The following is a 19403-nucleotide window of genomic DNA, read 5'->3' as shown; positions in this document are numbered from 1 at the left end:
TTTGGATTGATCATTGTATTTTTATGTACATAATTTGATGATTTAATAATACAAGTCGGTTATTAAGATGCACAATATGTATTTCATAATATAGCCACAGTATTATACAATTACTGTTTGAAACGGTAAGGTTGTGTTTACATGAAATAGTAGGGTGATGTCTTTGGCAAGCGGGTCACGTGGTATATATATCAGTATATAAAGCGCTGCTCTTATGGGGAGCGGGCAGTCTGCGTTCGATCGTCGAACAGTTCACAACGTTAAATACGTTGCATTAATTAGAGACCTTATACCATTGGAATTATCTGGGACTTTGGATGCCTTTTGAGTAGAAGTGACCCAAGCAACTTTGCGCAATAAACCATAGCTTGCTGGATAGCTTCAAAAGAGACTCATACCTTTGTCCGGGTCACAGGTTTTCATTGGTAATATAAGACAGTGCACGTTTCTGGTCTCTTAGGTCAGCCTGAGCGAGGGACATCTCTGTGACTTTGGATACTTTCGAGTGGAGGTGACCCTGGCAACTTTGCGCACAACATACCATAGCCTGCTGGGTAGCCTAGAGACTCGTATATAAGTCCGGGTCAAAGGTTTCCATTCCAGTTAGTGCACGTGTCAGGTCTCGTAGGTCAGCCTGAGTCTGTCAAGCTACTGATTGTCGCTTGTACAACACTGACCGATTGTCTTCCTTGCATAACGCAGAGGGGGGACATTGATTGTCTTCCTTGCGTAACGCAGAGAGGAGACACTGCAGACTCGTTGCTATAGGTGTAAGACACCCGAGGTGACCCAAGTCACCTAAGACACCCGAGGTGACCCCAAGACACCCGAGGTGACCCAAGTCACCCAAGACACCCCAAGTCGACCCAAGTCGACCCAAGTCAACCCAAGTCGACCCAAGTCAACCCAAGTTGACCCAAGTTGACCCAAGTCAACCCAAGTCAACCCGAGTCGACCCAAGTCGACCCAAGTCAACCCAAGTGATCAAAGCAATCCAAGTCGCACAGGGCATACGGAACCGGCTTGTATAGAGGCATATTATAGTATTTGTTTATCAAATCACACGGCTAAGGAAGGCCCGAGGAAAAGCCATTATATATATATATATATATATATATATATATATATATATATATATATATATATATATATATATATATATATAGGTTACATTACACTAAATCATTGTGTATCCCTCCGTGGTCCATTCGAAAGTAGTGCCTATTTCTAAAGAGTTCCTTTTCTCTTCTTGAATATAAGCCATTTAACAATGTGAGACATGTCTTTTGTGGTTATTTGTAATATCCTGTATGTGTCTGGAGTACTTTGATGCCTTGGATTGGAAGCTAACTTAAAAGATGAACTTTTGAGGGTGTGTTTTCTATTGTGTGGGGCTTTTGTCGAAATTAGGATTCCGAAACACGTTTTTCTACGGTGGGTTCATTCGACAGCGATTTACTTTCTTAGAAGTTGCGAGACGGTATGTTTTTGATTGCAATTATTGGAAGATGACAGATCCATCTTTAAAATGATACCAGGTTCGGAAAAATTGATACGTCGGAAAGGCAAGAAAAATGCTGTGAAAGTTGTCAGTTTTATTATGGGACCCTATGGGAATCGGAATTAGTGTAATATAACCTTTAAAAAGCACATTTACTGCAATGTCAAGGTCACATGGATTCGTCTGCAAGCGAGACAAGTAGAAAATGAATTTTAATGAATGTTTTGATGATTTGGGTGCTAAAATAGATGAGAGGTGTCAATATTTTGGTCCAAATGGATGTTTTAGGTGGTTTTGGACTGTTCCGGATGGGTGGGGGACCTGGTATGGACAAGTAAGGGTAACATTTCCAACAAATCTTAAATGTAAATATTATTATGTCCATAGATTGAAGTTTCAGGTGGAGAGCAAGATGAAAAATATGCAAAATTACATGCATGCAACCCATTTATGCCATTTTTCTCTTTGTTTGTAGGCCTGACCGTTTGTCCTTGAGCCGTAGATGGTCAACAATCCGCTAGCTGTCTTGCTCTGACTGGTGCACTGGACATGATTTCAATGTGAGTCATCATACTGATTGTTTAATTAACACATGAATTTCAGTTTGTTCGTTAAAGTACTAACTTAGCTGTGTATTTTTACAGTGGACGTAGTGGTGCGGTGCAGGTGGTAGACTAGGTATTTCCATATATACACTATGTTTACAGAATTGCGGCCAGTGGAGCAACATAGCTGATGAGTTAATAGCACTAGTTCTTCAGACAAATAACTTTATTTTCAACCTATAAAGCATATTTAGCTGTAGGTGGGGCCAATTAGCTGTAAGATCTGGCTTTTGTTCTGTTAAGCCCTTAGAGTAATGAATTTCAGAGTGAAGACCATAGCGCCTTTTCCTAGTCAAGTATCGGGCAGCTGTATGTCTTTTCAGAAATGCACATGTCTTTTTAAGCATGGCATTGTGTTTGCTTTTAATAAGATAGGCAATAAACTCATAACCTTTAGACAAATGAGCATCTGTAAATTCAGATTTCACTATTTCAGAGTCAGCCAGACCATGATTGAGCTTAAGGGTTGTGCTGCGGATGCAGCCTGTGCAGTTCCGGGAGAAAGTCACTGTCTCGGGCAATGCGGTCTGGTATCAGGTAAGCACTATTGAAAGCCTCACACTTTTGGGGGGTCTGAAGCCTTGTGCTGTCAATGCGATCTGGTTCAAGTACAATAAGAATACATTCTCAAAGCAGTACTTCATCAGATATGGTTATCTCAAGCTTACAGTTCGCGGGCAGATATGACTTCGATTTGTTCTTGCTAGCAGAACCCCTACAGGCCAAACTATGCGTTAAGCACTATTTTCCACAGCAACCCTTGCAGACAGAAAAACAATACTTAAAATTACTTCTGGCATTTAATTTCTAATTTCCTACATATCTCTTTTGTATGTTTGTTTGCCCTTTTTAACTCTGACATGCCATCTTGCTCACATTGATGGAGCATACCTGTTTTTGTTTAGAGCCAAGTCCCCGGCTGCTCGAGTTTGCCGTGTCAATAATGAGAAAGCCATGGCATGATGTCTCCTCTATGGGTTTCCTTATCTCAGTGTTGAACATAATTGCCAGTTTCAGGGGCCTAAACATTTTATTTTATTAAAGGTCTGGATGATCCTTGCCTGACTGCGGGTTTGTGTACACCTCAATCCGACTCTGTGTCCTGAACAGAGGCCGCAGTGGTGCAGCGCTTGTGGACGATCCATCAACATCCTGAAAGGTCAACACTACACCAAGCTGGGAAAATTGATCCTGATAGTCATCCCCAGGTAGTGGAATGAATGTTCACTGAACTACAGAGGAATCACACCCAAATGACTTTCCTGCCACGACATTAGTGTGGCCACTCGCGTAGGAATTCCTTAGCAAACATGCTCTTTTGCATGGTGACTGTGGACATTTTTGCAAAACTTACGCTTTCAACACTGGATTTTAAAGAGAATACTTAATAAAATGTCGCTAACAGGACTTATTTATATGAGAGAGACTATCTGGATGCGCATTAAGTGTCACTTTGTGTCGTAAGCTGTTGAAGGAGCGATTTGCGCCTTTTTAAGTGTTAATTTTGGGTAGCCGGCTTGTATCGGCTTGAAAGCTGAAAATTATGCCTCTCATCATAATAGCATTAATTTTTGTAATTGCAATGTGTATGTTTAGATTGTAAGTGAAGCTTTTAATAATAATTTTCTTAAAAAACATGATTTTATATGCTGTCAGTGAGTTTTTTATTGAAAAAAGTGCTTAAAATTAAAAAAAGTCTCCTATTTCATCAAGAAAAGTACACTGATTCACAATCAATACATTTATTTGGGCCTTTTGCTGATATATTGGTGAATTTCGCATGCAATGATACCAGTTTTTGCCATGAAAGTTACGCGTAACAATAATTGGAGACGCAAAATCAGCTGTCGTCACTTAGACTAAAAATCATGCATTCCGACTTGACTGCGGCCAATTTAGTCACCGCTTTAAATGGCCATTTTAAGGCCTTTACCCCCATCCGAATGCACTGAAATTGCATATTCATTGTGGAAATAGTTGAAATCTCATGTGGAGAAAGTTTGAAAAAGATAGGACAAAGTTGAGTTCCCTTAAAGGTTACATTACACTAAATCATTGTGTATCCCTCCGTGGTCCATTCGAAAGTAGTGCCTATTTCTAAAGAGTTCCTTTTCTCTTCTTGAATATAAGCCATTTAACAATGTGAGACATGTCTTTTGTGGTAATTTGTAATATCCTGTATGTGTCTGGAGTACTTTGATGCCTTGGATTGGAAGCTAACTTAAAAGATGAACTTTTGAGGGTGTGTTTTCTATTGTGTGGGGCTTTTGTCGAAATTAGGATTCCGAAACCCAGGTTTTATACGGTGGGTTCATTCGACAGCGATTTACTTTCTTAGAAGTTGCGAGACGGTATGTTTTTGATTGCAATTATTGGAAGATGACAGATCCATCTTTAAAATGATACCAGGTTCGGAAAAATTGATACGTCGGAAAGGCAAGAAAAATGCTGTGAAAGTTGTCAGTTTTATAATGGGACCCTATGGGAATCGGAATTAGTGTAATATAACCTATATATATATATATATATATATATATATATATATATATATATATATATATATATATCCCGAAGGAACGGTAGATACGTTACAAAAATTGGTGGCAGCGGTGGGATATATTGGGACGACCTTTAAAGCATCCCGACTCAGCCTCACGATGGCTTCACATCAAGAACAAAGCGACTTGGATAGGATAAGAGCCGAACTTGAGCATGTCAAGCTAGAAAATGCTAGACTAAAACTTGAATCCGAGGTCACTGGTATTGAAAGGGAATTGGATAGCGACCCCGAAGTTGGTGTAGAGGAAGAACCTTGCATAGATTTTAACGTAGGAAGAATAATCAGGAAACGGACGGCGCCAGAACCAGTCATGGCTCCTAAGAAGCCGCATCTTGCCGTGGAGCAGGCATGCAGCTCCTGGATGGGAAACGAGGTCAGCTGTGATCGCCCACTTGAAACTGCCGCTCCAGACAATTGTTCGATGAGAAGACAGGTCCCCACGGTGGTTGGCTGTAACGTACAGACCCAGACAGACGAACCTAGGGTAAACAAATGCGATGTGTGCGATATCACCTTCGGCAACCAGGCCATGATGTTTGTACACAAGGGTTGCCATTGTGTCGACAATCCTATGAGATGTAATGTCTGCGGTGAAACATGCCATGACGCAATGGGTTTCTATATCCACATAACCATGGGGCATACTGCCAAATGACTGAGACACATTTAGAACTGTTAGAGTTAGCTGTATAGTTTATTGTTACTGTTTCTTGTTCATTGTTTCATCAGGTCACATTCATGTTGTTTTGATCATTTTACTCAACAGGATACTAGTCATTTTTGAACTTAAAATCTCATGTTTTTGTTGTATACGATTGTTTCTGTATTACTACTGGAAGTAGTACGTAGTTCGTCAATTAAAGATGTTATTGACACATTTGTTTTACTTTTAGATATAAAATATTGTTAGCGGGACGCTTGAAATCGGAGGCGTGGGTAGTGTGACGATTTGGGCCGGTATTTTATCCTTTAGGTTCATTATTCTTTGAGTTCTTTCCTATTATTTACACCAAAACGAAAGTACATTTCCCGCGAATATGCATTCGACTATTCGGTACGTTCCACGCGAATAGCGTGTGTATTTTGGATTGATCATTGTATTTTTATGTACATAATTTGATGATTTAATAATACAAGTCGGTTATTAAGATGCACAATATGTATTTCATAATATAGCCACAGTATTATACAATTACTGTTTGAAACGGTAGGGTTGTGTTTACATGAAATAGTAGGGTGATGTCTTTAGCAAGCGGGTCACGTGGTATATATATCAGTATGTAAAGCGCTGCTCTTATGGGGAGCGGGCAGTCTGCGTTCGATCGTCGAACAGTTCACAACGTTAAATACGTTGCATTAATTAGAGACCTTATACCATTGAAATTATCTGTGACTTTGGATGCCTTTTGAGTAGAAGTGACCCAAGCAACTTTGCGCACTACACCATAGCTTTCTGGGTAGCTTCAATAGAGACTCATACCGTTGTCCGGGTCACAGGTTTTCATTGGTAATATAAGACAGTGTACGTTTCTGGTCTCTTAGGTCAGCCTGAGCGAGGGACATCTCTGTGACTTTGGATACTTTCGAGTGGAGGTGACCCTGGCAACTTTGCGCACAACATACCATAGCTTGCTGGGTAGCCTAGAGACTCGTATATAAGTCCGGGTCAAAGGTTTCCATTCCAGTTAGTGCACGTGTCAGGTCTCGCAGGTCAGCCTGCGTTTGTCAAGCTACTGATTGTCGCTTGTACAACACTGACCGATTGTCTTCCTTGCAGAACGCAGAGGGGGGACATTGATTGTCTTCCTTGCGTAACGCAGAGGGGAGACACTGCAGACTCGTTGCTATAGGTGTAAGACACCCGAGGTGACCAAAGTCACCTAAGACACCCGAGGTGACCCAAGTTACCCAAGACACCCGAGGTGACCCAAGTCACCAAAGACACCCCAAGTCGACCCAAGTCAACCCAAGTCGACCCAAGTCGACCCAAGTCAACCCAAGTTAACCCAAGTCGACCCAAGTCAACCCAAGTCGACCCAAGTCAACCCAAGTTTACCCAAGTTGACCCAAGTCAACCCAAGTCAACCCGAGTCGACCCAAGTCGACCCAAGTCAACACAAATGATCAAAGCAATCCAAGTCGAACAGGGCATACGGAACCGGCTTGTATAGAGGGAAATTATATTATTTGGTTATCAAATCACACGGCTAAGGAAACCCGAAGGAACGGTAGATACGTTACACTTATATATTACAAAACGATTAGGAAGTGAACAATTATTCTCTACATATTAACTTATTAACTTTTCAAATTAGGTATAGATATGTTTAATGACGTCACAAAATGTAGAGTTGACGTTCCTTGCTTTCACATACAATCTGTGCCATCAAAAGAAAACCCTACCAGATTTGGTAGAATTTTATTTTTTGTTGAAGTGTTATATTATGAAAAGTAGTATCATTTTCATTTATATTTTGAAAATAGTGAATACATTTAGGTTTATAAAAAACATTATGCGCTTAATTAAACAAAGGAAAAATAGCAACGGTAAAATGAGTGCACCACGTGGCTAGGCTATCAACACGTGGTTAGTTATGAAGGCGTAGACTTGATCCAGCTATGCTGGTTCAAGTCAAATCTTGGTGCGGAGGTTTAAAATTCAGGACAGCTGATTAAGAATAGTAATTAATAGGATAAATTGGTTACAGGGGTTTTCACTGAGTATTCTCACCAAATATTAATTGACTGCGCCTGCCTGCATCACACTGTTAGGAATCAGTAACAAGCCGTGTACCTAATAATATTTCCACTAAATTAAACAGCAGAGTTATTAAAGCACGACTTGGGAAAGACACTTTTTGCACAACGCATTAAATTCTTGTATCGATTTCTTCTAGAATATACAGTTTAAAGATTGATATTCCCTGTATTGTTCACGAATGATAAAGCTTGTTAAATACACTTGGACAACGTTTTCTGTGTGCAGATCCCATTTTCATTGTCACTGCCAGGACAGTTCACTCTACCGTAGGCGGGTGCAGGATTGTCACATGACCTGTTCCTGTAGTGGGAACCAATCCCACACGTGACACTGCACACGGACCATGCAGTCCAGTCTGACCAGCTTCCGTTGACAGATTTTGAAAAAAAAAACTCGTAATAAAGTATATTTGGCGTCATATGTGAGTATTATTGATATCAGTGTTAAAATTTCCAAAATACGAGTTCTATGTGTCGGACAAATTGTATAATTTGAAAGTTTTTACGCGTAAGGAAAACATCAAACATATTAAGCTATCTCACGAAGATACATTGGTTGAACATGCGATATAATACTTATTTATCAATTCATGAAACAATATTAAACGCCTAAAACACATACTTTGACAGGGTGGACCTTGACACCGCTTACGCTCATCTTCACCCTTCTCGTCACTATCACAGTACAGACCCCCATTTTGTGGGCGCGGGTTGTTGCAGGATCTTACACGTACCTTTGCACCAGCGCCACAGGTCGTAGAGCATACAACCCAAGGATACCAACTTCCCCAACGGTCATCCACTGCAAGTAAATAATCAGTCACAAAGCTATTGCATTATTCTTGTTCATCGATTCAATAAAACAATTCTTTAAGAAACTAAATATTTGCCTCATGTTTTTTGCCTCAATACCATATATGAATCTACTCTAATAAGACTTACATATTCAGCAAAATCCCAAACTGTTTTAGCAATAACAATATTTGTGCTAATAACAGATAAGCGCCATGCATTTTCTGAAAATTGCGTTCAAACTGTTTTTGTTTTCCAAGGTGTGAATAAAACTCCGCTTAACGCAGCATCTATACGGCACCTAAAACAGATGAATAACTCTTTTTACCAGGGCACGTTGTTTGTTTTTCTGAACAGCTCACAGTATCCCGTGTTGATCCTTGACACTGCTGACCTGACCCTACAGGTGCTGGACTGTCACACTTCCGGAAACGTGTCTGTGTGCTATTACAGTTGCAAACTGACCAGTCTGCCCACTGTCCCCATACGCCATTTACTACAAAATGTAACATTTTTCAGTAGCGAAGTGTGGTCGTGTGGTGATCGTTGTGGTGGAAGTAGTTAAGGTAATTGGGGCTTGTCACAGTAGTTCTCATGAGAACCTAAGCTCTATGTGTCTATGTGCGTCGTCTCGCCGAGAACATGGGTTCTCGAGCGTAAAAAAAGGTTTTCAAATGAGATCACAGGTTTCTGAATTTATGTTAAGTATGACAAGCGGTTCGACGCATAATCCCAAGAAACTAGGTTTTTACTGAGAACCTAGGTTCTTACCACAAATTATGATCCCAAATGAAATCTTGTTACGACGCTTAAATCTGCAAACCTAGGATCTAATGAGAACTATTGTTCCTAAATGAAAACCACGGATTTAGTATTAAAGATGATATCTTAATTTCTCGTCATGAGAATGTGGTTTTCACAGATTAGTTAACGTCTGTCGAAACATTGGTTTTAAAATAAGCACCTAGGCTTTCGCCGTTTGATGCATATTTTATGATAACTTGGGTTCTGGTGAAAACCTATGATATCGAATAAAAACTTGGGTTCTGGAAGCCATGTGCAATCTTCAAGCGAGAAACCAAGGTTCTCATTCTGAGAATCTAGGATCTCTTTCTGAGAACCTATATTCTCAGTAAAAACCTAGTTTCTTGGGATTATGCGTCGAACCGCCATAGTATATCGCGTGAAGACTGTCAACTCATCATGGAAACAAAACTAGAAAAATACAAGAGGATTTCTATACATACAACTTTGGTAAGTAGACGATTGGCCAGTAGAGGTTTGACTTATATATGCCACTTCTAAAAAAGTGTGTCAAAAACAGATTTGTTCATAGACTAATATTTACAATATCGGTGGGTTTACATGCTGCATCATGCTTGACGTAGGGGTAGACATTTTGTAAGTTGAGCATGGCTGCCATCATTGCTGTAGGTATTTTGCTTTATTAAAACGAGACTTTGACTAAAACATGTTGTGTTCTTTTTGAGTGGGTAACATTTAGAATGCTGGCAAAATTTGCATGGATGCATATAGCGTCTTGTTGCTCTGCTTTTTCATATAACTTTTGAGGACTACATCGCGTGGCGAAAGCAGGAAATATCACAAATTAATTTTATATAACTACGCAAGGTTTGATTTTCTTTATTTAACCCGTTTTGCTATTTCTTTTAACAATTGAACGCTTATATTGTGATCACCAAAGATTTTTTATAAAAAATATTGGAGGATTTATTTAATAGAATATTAGTTTCATTGTGTGCTTGAATTGATCATTGAGAGTAAGTTGGTTCCGTTTCCTAGTTACTTATTCCTTATTCGAATAAGCAATGAGGGATAGTTCCGTATTCCTTATTCACGCGTTACATACTTGATATAGGGTTTCAAATAAAAATAGTGCAAACATTTCTTAAGTAAATCAAATCAAAATAACTCAAATACATTTACTAAATGAATAACGTTACTTATTCATGTTTCTTCTTCGCGCTTGCATATAATTTCGTATTTAAACCGGACATGCATTTTTTACTTCGAATACCAACTTCAAATAATCAAAACATTAAGCATATAACAATATGATACATTTATGTGATGTAAAATAACACTCTAGTACATTGAAACATGTTTGTTTTTATGTATAGGCCAGTTCCTTTTTCGCAGCTGAATGAGGAAAATGGAACCAGTTCCTTACTCCTTATTCAAGCCGAATAAGGAACTGGCGTTTTCATACTTTAACATCAATGAAATTGATCCAAAGTGAAAAATAAATAAATGAACATCATTATATATATATATATATATATTTTTTTTTTATTTATTAATTTTTATTTATATATTTACTTATTTATTTATTTATTATTTACATAGGTTGTATATTTAAAATACTTATTGCAAAACATTTCTTTTTTACTTTTTAGTTTTAAGTAATGATTATCTGGTTCCTTATTTAGTTTGAAACTGAATAAGGAATAAGGAAACGGTTCTTTTTCCTTATACAAATCGAATAAGGAACTGGAATGCTCTTTTTATAAATTATGCATCCAAATGAACCAACAAGACAAATAAATCAACGACAATCATTGTAAATGTAGATTGGGTATACAAAATATTAATTACAGTATATTTCTATTTTGTTTTATTTGATGATTACCTAGTTCCTTATTCGGTTTGAATAAGGAATAATGAACTGGTTCTTTATTCCCTATTTAAATCGAATAAGGCACTGGTATTTTCTTAAAATACAAATAAATTAATATGAATAAAGAGACACATAAATCAAGGAAAATAACAGTAAATGTAGGTTAAAATATTTATTGCAGAACATTGATTATACTTTGCGCAATTGTGTAACTTTTTCGCGGCTAAATAAGGAAAATGTAACCAGTTGCACTAACTAAGAGTAGGACTGATAACCACTGAGAACAGCGCCATTGTGTTCCAACAACCTTAAATCGTGCGCCAATATTGAAGGTCGCCGGATGTACCGTTGGCATCCTAAAGCGAGAAAACGCGCTTTCGGAGATAGAAATACCTCTATTGAATTAAAACCACCCAACTACAGCTTTGTTAGTTTTGGTTTTTAATTGAAAAAAACAACAACAAATAACACCCAACAACATTAACGAAATACAGAGGCATTTCGATGAATCTTTCCGGTCTAACAGAGGCACCTTGCAGTCTTGCCTTTATTGTGACATCAGTGACGTCGCACTCATGACATCGCTGTCCGACATAATGGCATTCGGTGCGAATACAGAACTGTTACGCTAAGAACGGCATAGGACTGTTAACCATGAAGACCATTGCCGTCTTTTAGATCACACGGTCAATAACCGTGGGCCGAGGTTGAAAGTCGCCGAATGTATCGTTGGTCTGAATGAGCGAAAAACGCGTTTTCGCACTAAAAAAATCAAAGACGAAAGCACACTTTTACAGCTTTGATGCGCACTTTTTCGCTTCAATTATAAAAAACATAAAAAATGGAGGCCTTTCGATGAAACTTGTCAGTCTGCTAGAGGCACTTTCTTTTTTTTTCTTTTATGGTGACGTTTTGAAATCATATTGCATGCTTAATCATATCCATTCGCAACTGTTTTCGTATGAGAACGGAATCATATATCTAAAACATGTAAAGTATTCAGCTATCATGTAGTCTTGATCAAAGTTAAGGGTCAGATAAGACTTCAATAACTGTACCCAAGTAATAAATAACAAATCATGCAGTAAACATCGTCAATAATAACGAATATAAAGCTGTGCTATGCGAGAATGATCCGTATTTAAGTATCCGAAAGTATGGCCTCTGAATAAGGAATTGGTAATACGTAAGTTCCTTATTCAGAAGCCTGTATTTCGGACTATCACTTTTGGATATGCAATAATTTAGATGTTGTGTGTGTTATTAAAGCTAATAATGTTATAAGGACGTATTCTGGCACATGTCTATTGTATATTCTATTTGACGATAAACGATGAAAACAAGTTTTATGAAGACGATATTAAGGAAATGGTATTTTCTTACTAAATAATAAAATAAAAATAACCAAAGAATAATAAATGCCAATAAATATCATGATATACGTAGGTTCGAAGTTAAAAATATTTATTGCAATATTTTTTTACCTAGTTTTACTTAATGATAGATCAGTTCTTTATTCCGTTTGTTCTGACTGGTTCCTTATTCCTTATTTAAATGGAATAATGAACTGGCATTTTCATACTTAACAAAATATTAAAATAAACCAAAGAGACCAATTAATCAATGAAAATCATTTTTAATGTAGGTTGGGTATCAAAAATATGTATTGTGGTACATTTCTAAATAGTTTTTTGCGAAATGATAATATTTTTGTGCGTGGAACAAAAAGGACTGGTTACCACCAAGACAAGCGCTATTTTTTCGGTTATCACGACCTTTAATCTTGTGGCAATCTTGAAGGTCGCCGGATGTATCGTAGGCATCCAAGATCGAGAAGACGCGTTTTCGGAGATAGAAAATACATTTTAATATATGCACTCAATTAAAGCAGAAAATAAATTTTAATATATGCACTCAATTAAAGCTTGTATACGCATTTGTTTTTTTTTTAAATTAAAAAACAAAATACGAAGGCATCTCTATGAAACGTTCCAGATTTCTAGAGGCCCATGAGTCGCTGCTTCCGGTGCAGTCTCGCCTTTATGGCGACTTCAGCGACGTTGCACTGACGAAAACGCTTTCCGAAATATTGTCATTCGTTACGAATACAGAATGAAAATGTTACGTAAAGATCGTCGAGGCACTGTTCACCATAGAAGCCATCGCCATTTTGTAGATCCCGAGGTCAAAAGTCGTGTGTGAGGTTGAAGGTCGCCGGATGTACCGTGACTGCATGGACGAGAAAACGCGTAATCGCACTAAAACAAATCTATGAAGAAAACACACTTGTACAGCTAGTATGCGCGCAGTTGTTTCAGTTATAACATAAAATAAAATATTGAAGCTTCTCAAATAAACTGTTCAGTCTACTACAGGCTCATGGGCCGCTGCCTCTGGTGAAGTCTTGCTTTTATGCAGACTTGTTTTAGTTACACTGTATTCGTAATCATATCCCGTTGTCGGCGACTTTCAAACTAGGCATCTAAGAAACGACCATAGTATTGATGGGTAACAGTCCTTCGCCGTTCTTAGCGTAACAGCTCTGTATTCGCACCGAAATACAAATATGCCATTTTGTTGTTGTTGTTGTTTTTCCCATTAAAATAAAAATTTACATAGCTGTTATTTGGTGGTTTTATTTCAATAGATATACTATATCCGGAAGCGCGTTTTCTCGCTTTAGGCTGCCTACGTTACAAACGGCGACCTTCAACATTGGCGCACAATTAAAAGTCGTGGGAACCGGCAAAATAGCTGTTCTCGATAGTTATCAGTCATATTTTAAGATAGTGCAATTGATTACGTTTTCCTTCTTCAGCCGCGAAAAAGGCACTGGATTATCATTACAAAAGAGAACTAAGAAGAAATATACTGCGATAAATAACAAAATTCCCAACCTACATTTACTGTGATTTTTCTTGATTTATGTGTCTCTTTATTCATATTAATTTATTTGTTTATTCATTATTCGAAAAAGGAACTAGGATAAAAGGAACAAACTTACTCTTTACGAATTGATCCGACTCGTCTCAGAAAAGCGTACACGGCTCGGCAAGCCACGCTATGTAAAACTTTGTTTCAACTCGTTATATATATTCAAGTTCGCAATGATACTAACATAGCAGACTCTATATATGTACCAAGTTGTAAGTACGAAAGATCTAACCTGGAATGTGGCCAGTTTTTATAGAAGGGTGTGATTTGAGCGAATGTAATGTAGAATCACGATAAAATATTTAAAACCAAATTTTACATTTAAACTTCATGGTTTCAAAGGAGAAGATTTTATAATTTATTTTGGTGTATAATTATAAATATATATTATTTGACCCTGGGTGAAATTATTTAAAAAACAATAATTCATAATTCAAACTTCATGGTTTCAACGGAGAGGATTTTTTAATTTATTTTGGTATATAATTATATATATATATTATTTGACCCTGGGTGTAGATAGTTTTGACCCCGGGGCTGATTCCAGTTTACCGCTTATCCATAGACGACATATAGGTATAAATAGAACAGTAGTAGCAAAGAAGTAGTTTTAGTTGTTATTTTAGTACTGGTTTTGTAAAATTGTTGATTTTAAGTTTTCGCAATGTTCAACAGTAGCGCAATCATATATTAGTATTGTCCTCGAAGCACTTGTGGTATTGGCGTAGTAGTAGTAGTAGTAGTAGTAGTAGTAGTAGTAGTAGTAGTAGTAGTAATAGTAGTAGTAGTAGTAGTAGTTGTAGTAGTAGTAGTAGTAGTAGTAGTAGTAGTAGTAGTAGTAGTAGTAATAGTAGTAGTTGCAGTTTTTTCCACCGATGCAATGAGGTGGATTGTCACATGACCTGTTACGGTACTGCAGACCGTCGCCAGACACGTGGTATAACAGATCGATAAGTTACTCCACGTGGATCAACCACCATTAGTTTTAATTGGTGAAATAAATAACTGTTCTTTCATCATTTAATTAGTCACATCTATAAATATGCATGTATATTCGTGTTAAGCTTAAACTATAAATGTTTATCTTAAAAATGTATTACATCTTTAGAGAGTTTTTACACAAGCGTTGTACTTTCTATGATTGTGTGACTCAGTATTGTCAATACGCAAACACGCATTTAGACTTGTTTACTTCAATTTCTTTCCAACTTTTAATATAGAATGAAATTGCATAGGAGCGTGTTGGTTGACATAGGTTTAAGACTGGATTTGTCTTACCGTAATAATGTGTACATTAATATTGTATGAGTGCATTAATATTGTATGAGTGCAAATTCATGTTGTACACACCGTTATAAGATTTCGATACCAGAACCGAAGTCAATAATTTAAAGATAAATAAATGAGATGTTTTATTTTGCAGTATTTGATAACTGTCCAGTTTGTATAGTCAGTTACAGAGGCGCTTTGTTGAAGTAGTCATGTCAATAACATTGTTTCATATCACCAAAGTCAATGTATACCGAGTATTGAAAACTTCACCTAGTGACCTAAGATGTGATCCCACTTGACTCAGATAACACATGATCTTGACATTGTCAAGATAAACATTCTGATAAAGTCTGTTCAATATTTATAAATAAGTGAGCCTTCTATAGTGGTAAGATGCTTTTGAAAGATTTGACATGCTGTAATCGACCCAAGTTCGAATAATGTGCCAATATTGTCAATTTTGTCAAATTACACAATTTTACGAAGTTTCATACTGTTTCACAAATGTTGCTTTTTGAGTGATGACAATATTTTTCTTAAATTTTAACTGACGACCTAATGTTATGACAAACGTAATTAAGATTTAATCTTGCTCTTAATAGTGTAAAGTTTATTATTTTAACCAAGGGTGTATTATACGAACACACACAAGGCGCACATAAAAAACAATCTTTAATTGTAATGATTATATTCATACATAAAAATGGATAATTTAATGTAACTGAATGTTTGATTTTTCAATTGAAAAAGCAAGTTAATTAACACAATCTTTTAAGCTACTGATATTGTAAGTTAAGCATCAATATTGAGTCATAAATGGGGTTTCAAATCTGGCAAGTGTTTTCTTAAAATTTGACCTACTTACCTAGTTTTTGGACACACATGACCCAGATTTAAGCGTGGCCTAGGCATTGTCAAGAAAAATATTCTAACCTTTTATCAAGACTTGATGTTACCTCTATAGAGGTATATAGTGGTGCCGAGCTAAAAGTTGACGACTAACGAGAAACGACACATCATACCGTACATCGGACATAGAGGGACTACAATAGCTAACTTTTATAACTGTGTGCTAAGGTCAGCTTGTGAACTGTATACACAAAATACAAGACATAGTATGAACATAAATGATATTTTTGAAAATGATTGGCCATATATGAATACTCTACAAATCGATCGTGCAATGTTTTTACTAAATTATTGTATTTTACTAACACACACCAGGCACACATGAAAAAAGGTCTTTAATTGTAATGGTGCTATTTGTATATAAACATGGATATTTTGTGTTACTGAATGTTTGATTTTTCAATTTTAAAAACAAGTTCTATAATTAACACAATCTTTTAAGGTACTGATTATGTTAGTTACGCATCAAACTATACCTGGACAAGGTACCGAGGTACTGCAATTCTGAAACTCGCTATCATCTGTTCCACAACTCCGTCCTCCATTAGCTGGAGGTGGGTTAGTGCAGTTCCGGTTTCGAGATTGAGTTCCATTATCGCAGCTTACGGAGCAAGAGGACCACGATGACCAATATGTCCACCTTCCATCAACTGTTAATATCAAACAGTATAGAATAGCTTCTATGTCTAATTTTACCAATGTGTCTACTGGCAGGAATATAGTTCGCTGTTTTTGTTTAATTGAATGCGTCTCCCTTATCCGAACGGTATTTCTAATACAATTTGTTTTTAGCTTAAATATGTTTGCCTTTTACCTAAACATTATTCATCATACACGAAAATATTGTAGTACATACCTGGACAGTTCGTGTTACTTGTTCGGTTGCATATACCCACTTCGAACGCAGAATCCTCGCAATTCTTTCCGCCATTCAATGGAGCCGGGCTGTCACACTTGCGATATCGCGGACGAAATCCGCTACAGTAGCAGACAGACCAGCCATGCCAGGCTCCCCAATTACCGTCGACTGTATCAAAAACAAACACATAAGGCACTAATTATTCTTTTATTTGTTTCATTCGTTTCATTGCCACACCAAATTGTAGTGCATTTGTTCTTGAATAATCGATCGCTTAGGAAACGTTGGTTAAACACAATTTAAAAAGTACCTTTATCTACGTAAATATCAATTTCAAATGATTTAATTAAGTGGGCGAATATTTCACTAGATAGCTAACATTTGTGAGGAGTTTTGACGAGTATATAAGTCTATACAAATCATCATTAGATATACATGCATGACCACTTTTGACGCCAGGGGCAGGATTGAACAAACTCAGTAGTGGGCCACTAGGTGATATTACGCTTCAAATATTATATATTTGACTGTTGCGGTTTAAGAGAAGAAGTTTTCATTCAGACGAATTTAACAAAGTTGAAGAAAGGTCACATAAGGATCATTCATGTGAAGATTCTTAAAAATAAAATATGTCAAGGGGTAAAGGGGGAGAAGCTTTTTAAAGAAAAAAATACGGGCGCACCTAATGCACCGTACGCACTAATGGACAATCTAAACACGGTGTCCTAAACGCTCTTATGAGCACGATCTGCTCATGTGAGCTTTAAAATACAAAGGGAAAATAATGTCCAAACTGGTCATAGTATCGATTCCATCATTTTCAATCACCTACAATTCCGTTCCTTCATATGTGAATCTTTCCGCGCAATTAACCAAGCATTTAAAGAGAAGTTTAACGCACAAGCGTTTGTAAACTGTATATTATATATTCAAAAATGACAATAGCAGATAAATCTGCCATTATGAAATCTTTACCAAGCATTTACACGTTTATGTTATTAAGCTATGAAAGTTTTGTCGAAATCTGCCAGGCTAAATGGGGCATTTTGAACTATCATGTTTATTATATAGTGGAAAAACACACAGTGGCATATTTCTGACAAATCTAGTAGAAGCCGAAGTTTTTACGAACACATACACATTATTTTCATCCAGCTCTTATCTTTGGATCGAAATCCACCCAATGGGTAAATTAAGAAGTTCATGGCACACATTTTGGGACGTCCTTTCCCACGCACAAGTGCAATGCTTTGTGCCTCTCACTTAGTGGGGTTATTAAAGTGTAACGCATTGGGCAAGGGTCTATTTAGACCTAACGCATAATATTTGAACACACTTCTTTACAGGACGAATGATTGTAAAGTATTACATGCCTAAACAATTGCTTGTCTGGTTGCAAACTTTCACTTCGCTGCGCATGCCCTGACAATCCTGTCCACCGTTCGTGGGAGAGGGGCTGTCACAGAGGCGATATCGCCCACGATATCCGTTACAGGCACAGAAAGACCAACCCTGCCAGGCTCCCCAGGCGCCATTTACTGTATGGAACACAACACAATAATTTTGTGGAGACATAAAAATGTGGCGTCTTGGGCGTGTTATGTATGACCTTAGATGCATGATTTACACAATTGTGCACATGACCAATACTAATATCTAATTTTTAATACTAACTATCCAAGCTTTAGTACTTTGGGTTTCAAGAAGTCTATATTGAATAAAATGTCGCCTGTGATGCGATCTGCTTTGATCAAAGGGCTATGTGTTTAATACAATTTAGATCACAACATATTATGCAGCAGAAGGTCTAAATTGATCAATTTTGATAGATGATCAACGATTGATAACAAATGGAAATTTGTTCAGTTGCATGCAATACCGCAACGCAGATTTAAGAAAATGAGATGTAGCAGTTTACAGACGAACCATGACGAACAAACTGCGATCATTAAGTTCACTCTGAACACGGTGTGCGTTGGTGAGAAACATAGGGTTTCATACTTGGACAATCGCTCCTATAGCAATTTTTTTCTGCGAAATCAGGGCCGATGCAGTCATGCATTTTGCATGCGCGAATCATGAAAAAGAGCAGAACGAAATAAAAAAGACAGCTGTACTTATTTATCATAGTGGGCCTTTAAACAAACAACATACATGAATCCGGATATTTCAACTTACTTATTAAACAAGGAGTTCAGGGGAGGAAGGCATAATATTAAAAATAGAAACTACGCACATACACGATTTCCTCATTGTAGCATTGATCTTATAGGCGTTCATGATTGTTAAAATAATGATCACCAGTATCAAAGTACTATAATATGCCGGACCACAAGATCTACTTTCACTATATCCATTAACCTGATCACTGTGACCTTGAATTTAAGCCTTCTAGATTGTGACTCCCATTAAAAATGACAAAGCAATGAGTAAAATGCATCCCCACCCACAAACACAAACGAAGGCAGCTGGCACAAACAAATTCCGCCAATATACATATGATGATATTACAGATATGTGTGCATAGCTAAGTATGATTCGGAATTTTAGTCCAGCGGTACATCAAACGAGCT

At 37.2% G+C, this 19403-nt stretch overlaps 2 protein-coding genes and 1 long non-coding RNA gene across 3 annotated transcripts in view; 2 read left to right on the top strand and 1 right to left on the bottom strand.

Moving 5' to 3' along the window:
• LOC127877004 (6-phosphofructo-2-kinase/fructose-2,6-bisphosphatase-like) overlaps positions 1 to 19403 on the bottom strand; it is a 370857-nt gene that overhangs the window by 154863 nt on the left and 196591 nt on the right. The gene's annotated exons all lie outside the window — the stretch shown is intronic.
• On the top strand, positions 1161 to 3758 carry LOC127877055 (uncharacterized). Its single transcript, XR_008048235.1, has 3 exons — positions 1161 to 2061; positions 2543 to 2643; positions 3151 to 3758. It is a non-coding gene; the product is annotated as an uncharacterized LOC127877055 (long non-coding RNA).
• Positions 4764 to 5321, top strand: LOC127867668 (protein hunchback-like). The gene has a single exon (XM_052409030.1). It carries the CDS (start codon positions 4764 to 4766, stop codon positions 5319 to 5321), a length of 558 nt encoding a protein of 185 aa, XP_052264990.1.

The sequence above is a fragment of the Dreissena polymorpha genome, chromosome 1, assembly GCF_020536995.1.
Source record: "Dreissena polymorpha isolate Duluth1 chromosome 1, UMN_Dpol_1.0, whole genome shotgun sequence".
Taxonomy (NCBI): Eukaryota; Metazoa; Mollusca; class Bivalvia; order Myida; family Dreissenidae; genus Dreissena; species Dreissena polymorpha.
Note: the sequence above shows the minus strand (reverse complement) of the source record. Positions and strands in the feature narration are given on the sequence as shown.

What these genes read in the sequence shown, in the direction of transcription:
- LOC127867668 (XM_052409030.1), top strand. Translation starts at nt 4,764, where the DNA reads ATGGCTTCACATCAAGAACAAAGCGACTTGGATAGGATAAGAGCCGAA.